At 28.9% G+C, this 12,674-nt stretch overlaps 2 protein-coding genes across 3 annotated transcripts in view; one reads left to right on the top strand and one right to left on the bottom strand.

The window, feature by feature from the left end:
- Positions 1 to 5,423, bottom strand: part of LOC126773228 (OTU domain-containing protein 7B-like) — a 29,875-nt gene extending 24,452 nt beyond the window's left edge. Inside the window, exon 1 of the mRNA XM_050493982.1 lies at positions 5,264 to 5,423. The gene's annotated coding sequence lies outside the window, so the exon portion shown is untranslated. The remainder of the gene's footprint in view (positions 1 to 5,263) is intronic.
- A 621-nt stretch (positions 5,424 to 6,044) lies between these two features.
- The window catches only part of LOC126773300 (tumor necrosis factor alpha-induced protein 8-like protein), a 59,300-nt gene continuing 52,670 nt past the window's right edge, over positions 6,045 to 12,674 (top strand). For both annotated transcript variants that reach the window (XM_050494129.1, XM_050494130.1), the window contains exon 1: positions 6,045 to 6,377. In XM_050494129.1, coding sequence (XP_050350086.1) covers positions 6,296 to 6,377 — 82 coding nt within the window. In that variant the 5' untranslated portion in view covers positions 6,045 to 6,295. The remainder of the gene's footprint in view (positions 6,378 to 12,674) is intronic.

Genomic DNA, 12,674 nt, shown 5'->3' with positions numbered 1-12,674 from the left:
TTCCCTGTCTCTGCTCAGAGTATTAATCGCCCTCAAACTGATATTTAGGACAAGGACGGAATTAGAATCTTCGATGTCAATATCGCGTTCTATTGAGCAAAGCAGCTGAGCTGTCTCGTGAAGCCCTAGCGTCTAATTATGATCAACCAAAGCTGATTATGAATGAAGAGTAGATTTTTTGTCTTACGCACTTAACAGTATAAACCATTTTTTTTTTAATTTATACTTGGAAGGCAAAGGCCAGGTAAGTCACGATTAAATTGTACACAACCATAAATTAAAACAAAAATATTTGGCGCCATATGCGAATCACAAAACAACTTATAAATTAAATTTTGAACATACGACTGTCGAGAAATACAAAACTGACGTAAGTTTTTAGTATAGAAATATAAATGAGTACTAACCAGACAAACTATAATATAATTTAATATTAATAAGTATATTTAACAAACAAAAACCATATGAGTATCAAGTACATATAAATTCGTCACGCTTAATAGGAAAAAAATGTATATCAAAGCGAATTTGTTACGAATATATTTGTTAGTTTAATGTATAAAAAATCAATGAGACAGTAATTGAGACACGAAAACAAAACACGCTGAGAAACCGGAAGAACGTCCGCGACTAATACGGCGGCTGAACCGGTGAGGCCGTCGACTAGTTGCAGGCAAAATAAAGGATTACTAAAAAGGAAGTCCGTTCATTGCTGTGATTCTCTTTGTTTATTACATTGCGAAATGTTAGGTTTTTGTTTTCCGGTGTTAAGAAATCGACAACGATTCTAATGATTTATGTAAATATTCATAACGTTAAGATGTTATGTCCATTGTGCCTGTAATTACACTGGCTCGCTCACCCTTTAAACCGGAACACAACAATACCCAGTACTGCTGTTTTGCGGTAGAATATCTGATGAGTGGATAGTACCTACCCAGACGAGCTTGCACAAAGCTTTACCATTAAATTATATATTGCCATACATTTTTTTGGCGAAAATCACGTGAAACGTTGTTCTACGTTACTATTTTCTTCTTTATAATCTATGTTCTTTTTTTATAATGTATGCGAGTTTTAAAGTGATTGTGCAACATTGTCTAAAAATATGTTATTAAAATAAATTGTAGGTATGTTTTAAATAAACCAATAGCTGTTTATAAACATGCAATATACTAAAACAGAGTTGATAAGACACATATGGCTTAGCTGTCCATTTATGGTGATTCATAACAAATACCTTCTACTGTAACTATATTTACACTTTAACGACCTTGCAAATAACTATATTATTTACAATATAGTTTTTACGTATACATTATAACATAAACAATGGTGCCGAAAGCCCTAAAAAAAAAACTATTCACGAAGGCTCTTCCAAGTACTTTTGAATCGTCTTTTAATTTTATATTTAGTATATTCTTTAATTTTATATTTTAATTCTAAGACCGCCACCGATTCGGAATGTCGATTCTACATATATGTACAATTACATAGGTATGTTAAATAAGTCAATTAATGATTTAGCGTGGAGAAAGGAATATTTTAACTTCTGTACAAATTAGTTCAAGAATGGGATACACAAAATCGACACCCGTGATTTTACACGTTTATATTAAATATATATATGTATATATTTTAAACTTGAAATATTCAATTTACGTTCGATTTCGTTTACAATAATATCTATTCGGCAAGGCCTATACGTCGTTAATACTCGTCATATAATAGGAGAAAGTGCGTTGATATCATATAATTGTTACAATGAACTTCGATTTGTAACGATCGTGTTATGGAAAGCAACAAAATGAAGCAACAATAATGCATATGGCAACATTTCAGACCTCACCCATGCCGACGTCGACAGCTATCTTCTGGTTTTTCTAACGTGAATTCCAAAAGGATCCTTTTTCTTAGGATATAAAAGTAGCCGTATTCGTATCGGTACCATCGTTACTTTGTATTGCACTGTATTAGAATGAATTGAGCCCGTGTTGTAACATACTTATGGGTCAATGAAAACGATACTGATTATAATGTCAATGGATTAAGGTCACCATCGCATGATTTGTTTGTAAGAAAATTAAAATAAAACATTTTTTATTAAAAAAAAACGGAAATAAAGTTTTATTAGAACAGAAAATGAACATCCATACGAGACGTTAAGTTCAATATTTCAGAAATGCAATCTTCAATCGTGACAAGGCTTTGTGAGTGTCTGTCTTTGTAAGAACTGATAACTAATCTGAGGTATTTTACTGCTTATCATCAACATAAGAGCCGAAATGACCTACCTAGACAAGCACCACTGAATTTTCATGTGATGAACTTGTGTTCATAATTCATCTCGTGCTCATTTGTGATAGAAAACATCATGTACGAACCAGCATCTAACTGCACTGTAATTCTGCCACGTAATCCGCACCTACTCCTCACAGGGGAATCAAGCCTTAGCCTAGCAATGAATTCAAGCGTTTAAAGAAACAAATGATCATTAAGTGTGACGTGTGGCACTTCGTAAATTTTTGCGATACGATGGGCGCCCAATTTGGTTTTCGCACCGCTTATATGAGCGTGGGCTCCGAAGGTTAAGTGAGCGAGCGTAATTACAACAAAGAAGAAAAAGAGGTTGAAAAATCTTGAAATTGTATCTTGATGTTATAAGGAATGGGATTACAATTAACTTTAACAATGACAATTAATCAATTCTCAATCAGCATCATTGGCCCATGTACTAAAGATTAAAGTAATTGTTTTGTATGCTTATTTTGGCTGGATACCCATGTTATTAAAAGAGTATGCTCTTTACAGCCTGTTCACCAAGTGTGGCCTTTGTTGGCTACCATTCACAATTAAATAAAATTAGCTTTAGCAGTATTGTGTAGTTATTTGTATGCTTTATTGCAGGAATGGTAATTTCAAATCAGATTTACTGTTAATCATATTATTATTAAGTACTTTCATTGTTTATTTTAATGGATATTATTATTATAATACAAGGTTCAATTTCAACTATGTATATCAAGATATTTTAAGAATAGACAGTAAAAATGCCAAAATACCATCATCATCAATAAATACTTTGTTTTAATTTAATAGCTGTGACTAATACTTCCCTGACGCATCAATGACTGATAAGAAACAACTGATAAGAAAGAGAATTGTTAGCAGTAATATAAGATATTAACATCTGATTGTTACAGTATTATGACAATTTTTCTGTTTGGTGTCTAGTTTATACTGGTTTTTAAAACGGAGCTTAATACTTTGTACTCTCCACACGTTAAGCTTAACAGTAAGTCATGGAACTTGACAGCTGGTTGCGTTGAAACTGGAGCACAACGGAATTTTCATGTTTCTTAATGTATTTGTCTAACTCTGTAAAGAATTAGGAGTAACCTGAGATATTCTTATATGCGTACATCCAGCAGTCCACAGCAGCAGTGAGGTGGAATAATATGTTATATTTTCCATCACAGAAAGAGTGCTTTAGCCTAACAGTAAGACATTTGCAGGCTATTTATAATCTAGTATATACTCCGTTTACAAACATACATTACTCATTTCTAATAAACTTGATATAGTTTCAATTTATTTCTTTTCAATTAAACTAATTCACTAATAAATGTAACAAATCTCTATGGAACATTACAATTGATTGTGTAAAATGAAGTACATGCACTTTACACAATTACTTCATTGAAATACATATGTTATAATGTTTATAACAGAATTTATTATCAATATTTGATATACTAACTAATTGAACTCATGTTTGGTTTACAGAAATGTTAGAAAACTTAAGTGTGTATGATAATCTTTTATTTCAATAATAAAATTCAAGTCTCATATTGTATCATGGAGATCATAACAGTCAATGCTTTATCATTATTTAATTAAAAAGTCCTATGTGTTAAAAATAGGTTTATAAAATTATGTAAATTGCATTTGTATGAAATTCTGGAGTACAGGTAAAAACTATTTTTTAATGATCAAATGTTTTCATTGAAAATAGATTTATAACTATGTTTTATTAGTTTAAAGAAGTCATGATAAATTTTTTATATGTAAAATAACTTGTATTGACAACAAATCAATTATTAATATACTAAATGCTGATGTTGAGTATAGCAGCAACAATTTTTGGTACATTCGCAGTGGCTATAATTGGTCTACCGAACTATTTTAAGACTTGTTCCTCGTTGTTACAACATAAGTAACTATGTTGTATCACGGTTCTTACAAAACCTATCCTAATATTTCAAGTTTATGGCATTGGAATTCCTCTTCCGTCATATTTCATTGATTACTTTTTTAGTGATGACAATAATATCAAGTGATCTATCAGTAGACCAATTACGACAAAGGGAAGACCATTCCAGAATAAAAATATTAATGTCAAAACATTTTATATATATATATATCTTGACTTATTAACAGTTAAATATAATAAAAGAAACAGAAAAAAAATGATTTTTATTTATACTTCAAATATTTATTACTGTAAACTAATTAGATACAAGATTGACATTTATCAAGTGGACAACCTCTGTGAAATGTTCCTCATTCATAAATTTATATTTAAAATAAAAAATTTTTGTTGATGACAATTATTTTATATTATTATATTTCAAATTGACAACTATTGTTGTTTATTTTTAAACAATATAGAACAAAGCATTGGAATCATGTTACATTAAAATAAAACATAATGTATATTTAAAACAAGTGCTTCTTTTAATTCCATTGTTTTATTGATAGAGCTGTTAAAAGAACTGCAAAAATTACAGATCTGTAGTAATAATTTATAAGCAAAGTATATGGGCCAAAAATGCAATAATAGTTTTTCCGAAATCTATTCTTCTATTATCGATTTACATTATCTTTTTTAGATTGATATATATATTTTTAAGCAAATTGAATTATACTAAAAATATTGTTGACTACATAATCATGAAGTTTAAAATAATGTTCGTACGAAATGTAATGTTGCACTACAACAAAGTACACACCTTGCATTTAAAAACATATGTAAATTGTAAAGCACAGCTGCCGTTTTTAACGATGACACTCTTCGGCTCAAGGTTACACGGAACAGCGTTAAATTTCACTAATTATTTTATTTTAACAGGCTTAAAACGCTAGCATAATTTCGCATCTTTTGACAGTAACAAAATAATGTACGGTTTCCTTATTTTTTATCATGAAAAAAGAAAAACCAAGCAGGTGTTATAAATATTATGCGTAACAAAAATTAACTCACCTGTGTGGGCTTAAACTTGTGGTAGCCGACGAACTTTATCCATAAAACACTTAAATAAATATTAAAAACAAAGATTTCCTGTATAAATACTATTTTCTTCTAATATTTACAATTTAACAATATTTACAAATAGAGCACTTTCTACTGCGCGGAGCACTTGTGAAATGCCATAAACAAATTAGACAATACTGACATTTTCGAAATGTCAATTTTGCATTAACGTCGCATGTTATCGATTTAATAATAATAAATAAAAACTTCGTTATTACTGAGATTAGATTTTATTAATTTAATGTAAGCATGAATGAATAGCTTGTTTTTATGAATAATTTACTCTTTCAGAGCTTTTATCGATATTCGATAAAATATGTTCAACTTATTCTATGTCCAGCATTGCTCTATGGAAAATAATGTTGTCAGCTTTCTAAAATTTGCACATGGCAGTGGAAGGCTGCTATATTTTTACAAAATTAGTTTAAAAATTCGTAAGTTGCGCAAAATAAATCAAAATACCATACCAATGTTATAATTTTAATATAAAAAATTAAAATACATATAAAGTTAGAAACAAATAATTAAACACTGTCGAAATATTTATTCTGTTAAATCAGCTTTATCAACCTCCTTTTTTTACTAAAATTACCTTTATCTTAATTGTCACACGTTTTTGAAGGTGACGGAATAATGCGTTAAAGGGAAATTGTATTTCTTGATCATGGCAACTCCAATTATAATTTCCGATTCCGGCTGGGGCTGCTGGCATAGAAATTTACTAGTAGCCGAGAGGATAGCGTAATTGTATCATCTTTATATATTATTAAGCTTAAGCTTAGGACGTGGGCGGTATCAAAACATTGAGTACGTTTCGTAAGTTGACGGACTATTTACTGTTTATATTGACTTAAAATTAAAGACATATGGATAGTTATTAATAAATATTGATGTTAAGTGAAAGGCAGTAGTGAAATTAAACAAATACGTTTAATATTTCCTATTTATTGACTGAAGTGTTATTTATTAATCGTCGGAAAAATGACAGCATCCACGATGATCGAGCTGGAATCCTGGTTAATCTACCAGTGTGTTCTGAATGAGTGCCATGTCTCCAGCACATGTATGTATTTAAATTTTATTATTTATATTTTTATAAATTCTAGTTTATTAATTAAATATATGATATTTAAATTGTGCACCTTTATTTCAATAATAAATTAGACTAAGACTATTTATTTTATAAATTAAATTGGCGAATTGAAGATGTCTCGTAAAAATATTGAATCAAAAATATTAAAATAGGTATATAATAAAGACAAGGTCCAATTTCATCACATGTTCGCGCGCTTACTAATTGTTCTAAGCATGCTTAATTAAAGTTAATTGGAGATATTGTCTTAGCAAGAATACACAGAAATACGAATACTTCGCTCTGTCATACATTTGAACGTATACGTGTAACACAAAATTGAAAAATTAAATATGTACGCAGCATAAAAAAATAATTATTTACATATTCCGTTTTAATTTTAACGATTTTATAAAAAATATAATAAATAAATTATTCGTGTGACATATTAAAACCATGGGGTTGTGTTTACATTAAATTTTGTCTATGTTATTATCAGATTAATATAAAAAAAATGTAAATTAACTACAAAGTTTTGGGTTCATTTATTAGACGAAAATGGAAAATGTATTTTACATTATTTTAAAGAGTATTGTTTAATATTTTATACTTAAGTGTAACAATTATATACTGCTTAAAAATATTTATAAAATGCAATTGCTTACCTACTAAATAAATAATAATCCATTGCCATGAAAAATAATTAAAAAAAAATGCGTACTATACAATATGTAAATCGATTTATTCTTTCGACACACCTTACAGCTCCAAGGACGCAGCCTTGGTTACCGTAAGTTTCATGAACGTAATTATAATATTTCTATGAAATACTTATGTAAAGTTGAGATTAATATTATATCTAGCTTGTACCAATAATTAATAGATCGATCTTCAATCTGCGTCCCTATGAGGGAATAAGCTGTCATACCATTACTAAACTACCTTTCTCATTCAAACATCCCTTTGATCTCATCTAATTTTAATAACAAGTAACAATTTAATTGATTTTTTTAATTAAATAAAAAAAAATATTATGTCAGTAGTATCATTAAATCTGTAAAACCATTTACCGTACAGATAATTTATTGCAATTAATAATAAGAATATATATTAAAAAACTAAATAGGATGAAAGAATTTATTTTCATCGTCAAAATCGACCGATATTTTATTGATACGTTAAATCAAAGTTTTCATATAACATATTGATCTCAAATGTACAATCCGACATGTAGACATTAAATTATATAGATATTAAAAAAGATTATTAATGGTTATCCGCGCCACCATTTAATTACTGGATAAAATCATAGATATTAAGTTGGATATTTTAAATTTGATAGAACAATAATACGGGCTGTGAACCGTTTTATTGGAATATCTTTGCCTTTACTTAATTAAGTTCATAAAAAAGTAAAAGGCGTGAAAAATATGTTCGTATCTACCAGTACAATCTTCTTTAGAAACAACAACAATAAACACGAGTCTTGTGCTGCATTGTAGGTATTCTGAGGAAGACAAGTCTTGAGAAACTGCACGGGGTTAATGGAAAATTTATATGCAATTTACAATCATATTATATTATTATTTATACCAGCTAAAGAACTTATCCTATTACTATACTATTATTAACTTATACTATCTTTATAATATTTCAACTACATTAACTTAATGATGTCAAGCAAATTTGTAATAAATATTATAACAGAGTTATGACTGTAATAATATTAAAATTGTTTTGTTCGTGAGAAGCGTGACCCTTTAGTACCCACGTCACAACTGGATTTGTTTCCCAAAGGTATCGCTGTACCAATTTTCAGTAATTGATATCTTATCTTTTTGATCAGGATTCAATGTGAAATAATATGGAGTTAAATTTCTGACTATATTTTTTATGCCATAGACAGCATAAATTTAGTTTGAATTTACAGAAAAGCTTTTTAATTTTGTATATAAGCAACAAAATGTATTTCGATGTTACAAGACTATGTTTTAAAAGTATAATATTTTTTTTGATTATAATACTTATATTCAAGAATTCAAGTCGTTTAATTATTCCCCAGCTGCTCTACGATTTAATTATGCGTGGTAATGTTAAGGAGCCCGCTGTGCAGTTACTCTGCCAATATTTCTTTAACGATATAAAAACGATAGCTTCATCCTTTTACAATTTTTTGTAAGACACGTTAATTATTGTATTACAACGAGATTATTATATTATTTCACAATACCATATATAATATATTTTTCATTAAATTAGTCTTTTTTTAAGATTATTTCATATCTAATTTGTACTCACTTCATTTCATATTTCATTAAGAAATTTTCATTCAAGGCTTAAAGTGAAATTAAGATAACATTGTTTCTTTTAAATCTTCGAGTTTTACGTCTTGTTTCTGAACGCAATAGCACAGTTTTATCATAAGATTTAATATACATTTTTTTGAAAGCTTTGCAACAACTAATGCTGTTTATACTACTTCAAATAATGATGTACAAAGTACGTATTTATGTAATACTGTGTACAAATATGTATGTAATAACTGTACAAGATGATTGCTTATTTCTGTGCATTTTATTTTATTGCGAAAAAATTGTCAGTCCATTCTTAATTTATGTAAATTATGAATAATATGATATTCTAACTAACGATGTTTTATTTGAGCAGCGCGTATATCCCTGAAGGTACTCATTTTACATAAATAAATTGTAAAAATAAAAATAAATTATATTATAAATTGTCTTAAGTTAAAAGTTAACAAGTTAAAAAATGTCTGTATGCACGCTTACAATAATATTTAAAATACCTTATTACGATTAAATATTGGAGTCGGTGTTCATATTTAAGTAGATGCGACTTTCATTACTAAAATTGGCCGGTTATATTTTTAGTTAAATTAAAAACGTTGGACGTCAAAGAGAGAGACATTCAAAGTTATATTCAAAAAGAACCCCAAAAAGTCCCATAAAATACCAACTCTTGTAAGTTTGCGTGCGAACAAAAGCAATCAATGAAGTATTAAAACTTCGTCGATATTTGTTTCTGTAACAGATGCTCCATCTCAACTTCATGTCAATGTCCTTAGGAACTTGAACAGTTTGGTCTCATTGTGTACATTCGCTTTAAATTGCCTTCCTTTGAAGATTATCCCTTGCAAACTTTGAGGCAAATAGATTTCTAACAATCTTGTGGAGCCTTCTACAATATTAGCATGAAGCTTATTAGAAACGTTTTAATTGAGATATCTTCGGATTACTCTAGTAATAACTTAGTCGATTCAGAAGAAATTAAATATTTTTGATGAAATCACCGTTAATATTTGAATTGAGAAAATTAATATATTATTATAAATACAAGACTTAGTTTTATATTTATCTGTACTTAATTACGACTAAACTGCTAAACGGATTCGAAATTCGAACTAGGAAAAGTACACTTAATATTTATTTAATTTATAAAAATAAATATAATAAAAATACACATATTTTAATTTATGTTTTGCCGTCTTCAGTCAAAGCTACTATATTTTTTATTTTAAGCCAACGTTATATATTAAGAAAAACATTTTTCTTACTGCATATTCTAACAAAATATATATCAATATTTAATTGACGAAAAACAAACAAAACATCTTATTTCATCGTCAGTAAAGTATATAAAATAAAAGAAATAAAATATAAAGTTTGCATTTAGTATGTTCCATGTTATTCGACATTGAAAATTAATAAAGTTTGTCCTTGTACGTAGGCACGATAATCTTCAGGATTCGACGAGGAATGTTGAATATGAATGGACGAAGGTTGAAAGTTATGAGTGTGTTCTTACAACTCTGCATTCCATGGCTCGTGTGGTATTATATTTGACCTTCCAGTGTGCCTATACGGGGATATTACAAAAATTTATGTGGGAAATTGTTTAGAAACTAATATATTTTCCGTTATAATGATTTAGCTACATATTATTTAGATACTTATAATACAGTTTTTTAATACCTTTTAATTCTTCCATTCTGTAATAGTTACAGTTAAAATTTCAGTTTTATGAAAGTATATTTGAATTCTAAGCAGCCATATATTTAGAGTTCTAACGACATTTGTAGTCTAGCGGACAAGACCGTTGACTAAAAACTGCGTGACATAATTCGAAATTTAAAAAAGGGCGCTTCTGATGTGAGATTTTGTCGGACGAATTTCATATTCCTTATATTTTTGATGACCTAAGCCAATATGAAAGGTTACATAATAAACGAACAAATATGAAATAACTAATACAATGCTATGTATTTATTAAACCATATTATAGAAGTTCAAAAGCTTCTCAATGGTTCCCCCTCAAGCTAAACAACGTTGTAAAAAGGCAAAGATGTGTTCACAGCCGGTAAGTCGGTAACGGCAGGTGGGCGAACAGCTGTTAGTATTAACGGTCGCCGTCCTTTACCCTGTACTGTTTATTTACCTGCGAAATTACTTTTCTTATTAGGGTTCGAAATAAACTTTAACAAGATTTTTTGTCTTAAAAAGGGGAAAATCTTATTGAAAAGAGAAAGATCGAAATCAGTTACTCAAAAGATTTGTTTACGGTTATACCGCAATACGTATTGATAGGTATTGAAAATAGTAGAATCACTTTATAGAAAGTAGGTATATAATGTAATTATTACGATTGCTTTATTAATAACGCTCGTATATAATACGATAAATTAGGTCAGTTTTAATTCAACATATTCAATGTGCCTCGTTTCAAAACTTTACAAATTGAAATAGCGATGATGTATTCATTACATTTAACGTATCAAAGAAATTTATATGTTAAAAAAAAAAACATTTTAAATATGTATATAACAGTATGTTACGCGTAAAAATTTCGAAGGATAATAACACTTATCTATTCCATTTAGTGTCATACTTAAGAAAGAGATGGATTGTTTTTTTGTACTGTATATTCTAAAAGTTTTGGATGAGAACCAACTACTCAACAATTATTCTTATATGTATTGCTGTCTTCCTTCCTTTAAAACCCAGTTTAATTACAGGAACAAGTCCCTTGTTAAAAAATTAACGGCTCGGATCTTATGGGTGGCGAAATGATGACTATAAATTTATTTGTTTATTCTATATATCATTGTTGATATTATAAATATGTTCAATATAAATTGACTGAGTGAAATTAAAGTTTAATTTTCATTAGATTTTGCGTTGTGGAAGCACTACTGTAGCTTGTGTTACATTTTAGATGTGCTGACATTTCAAGTGTTTTAGGATCCTACATAACATATATTAACGTGTCGTGCGTGTGTGAACAATTTGAAATGTCATACGTTTTATGATTTAAAATTTGTATTACAGGCGGAAAAGCTAACTAATAATTTAAAACTACAGTGCTATTCTGTAAGAACTCACTTCATTATTCACCAGTGAAATATTAACACTTAGTGATATAGGTACTATTCCATTTGGATGCGTGTATTCTTGAAATGTTATGATTATTATGGTGAATGTCATGATTATTTTTAAGCTTAACTGTTTGTTTCCTTTGAATATTAAATAGAGTTCTTGGAACGTAAAAAAAACATTGAATAGATGTGGTTCTCTAAAATTGCAAATAATTCAGACTTTTTAAATGTCCGATGAGATAAACCTGGACCGTTACAAGCTGCTACGTAACCGGTGCAACAAATTGTGTCGCGATGCGAAGCGACGATATGTCCATAATACTATCGACAATTCTGACGTTAAACAGTAGAGCTATTATGTTGGAACAAAGTCTACTAAACGATCGTGAAATGTCAGAAAGTGATGTGCGGCATTGACTATATTAATCGAAACAAAAAATATACGCATTACTGTAAGTTGGGTTTTAGCAATTCACTAGTGAGGTACGAAGTTCTTACCACTGCTGAGCTGAAATTTGCTAAAGCTTTTTTTAATTGGCACAGCAGACTATTCAGCAATCTTAATCCATTATATAATAAATATTTCTCAAAGCAATCTTATTAATTATACTATTTAGTATCGAATCAAACATATACTATTTCGAATTCATCAAAAATATCTAACAACATTGTTTCTCTTTATCAGTGTAAAAGGAGATGTACTTCGCCTTCTTTTATTCACATTAATTCGATAATATCAGCTTCTTTTGGGTGATTAGAACTGTTCTCAAATGATTCGTCGAAGCCTTTCGGAAATCATTCGTTTGCTAAGATTTATTTAAATTTTCTTTCTTGTCACCTACATTTCTTTGTGCTTGGTAAAATATTATTTCTTATCGAAGATTCCAAACCCTAAT

Source organism: Nymphalis io, chromosome 14 (genome assembly GCF_905147045.1).
Source record: "Nymphalis io chromosome 14, ilAglIoxx1.1, whole genome shotgun sequence".
In the NCBI taxonomy this organism is placed as follows: Eukaryota; Metazoa; Arthropoda; class Insecta; order Lepidoptera; family Nymphalidae; genus Nymphalis; species Nymphalis io.
Note: the sequence above shows the minus strand (reverse complement) of the source record. Positions and strands in the feature narration are given on the sequence as shown.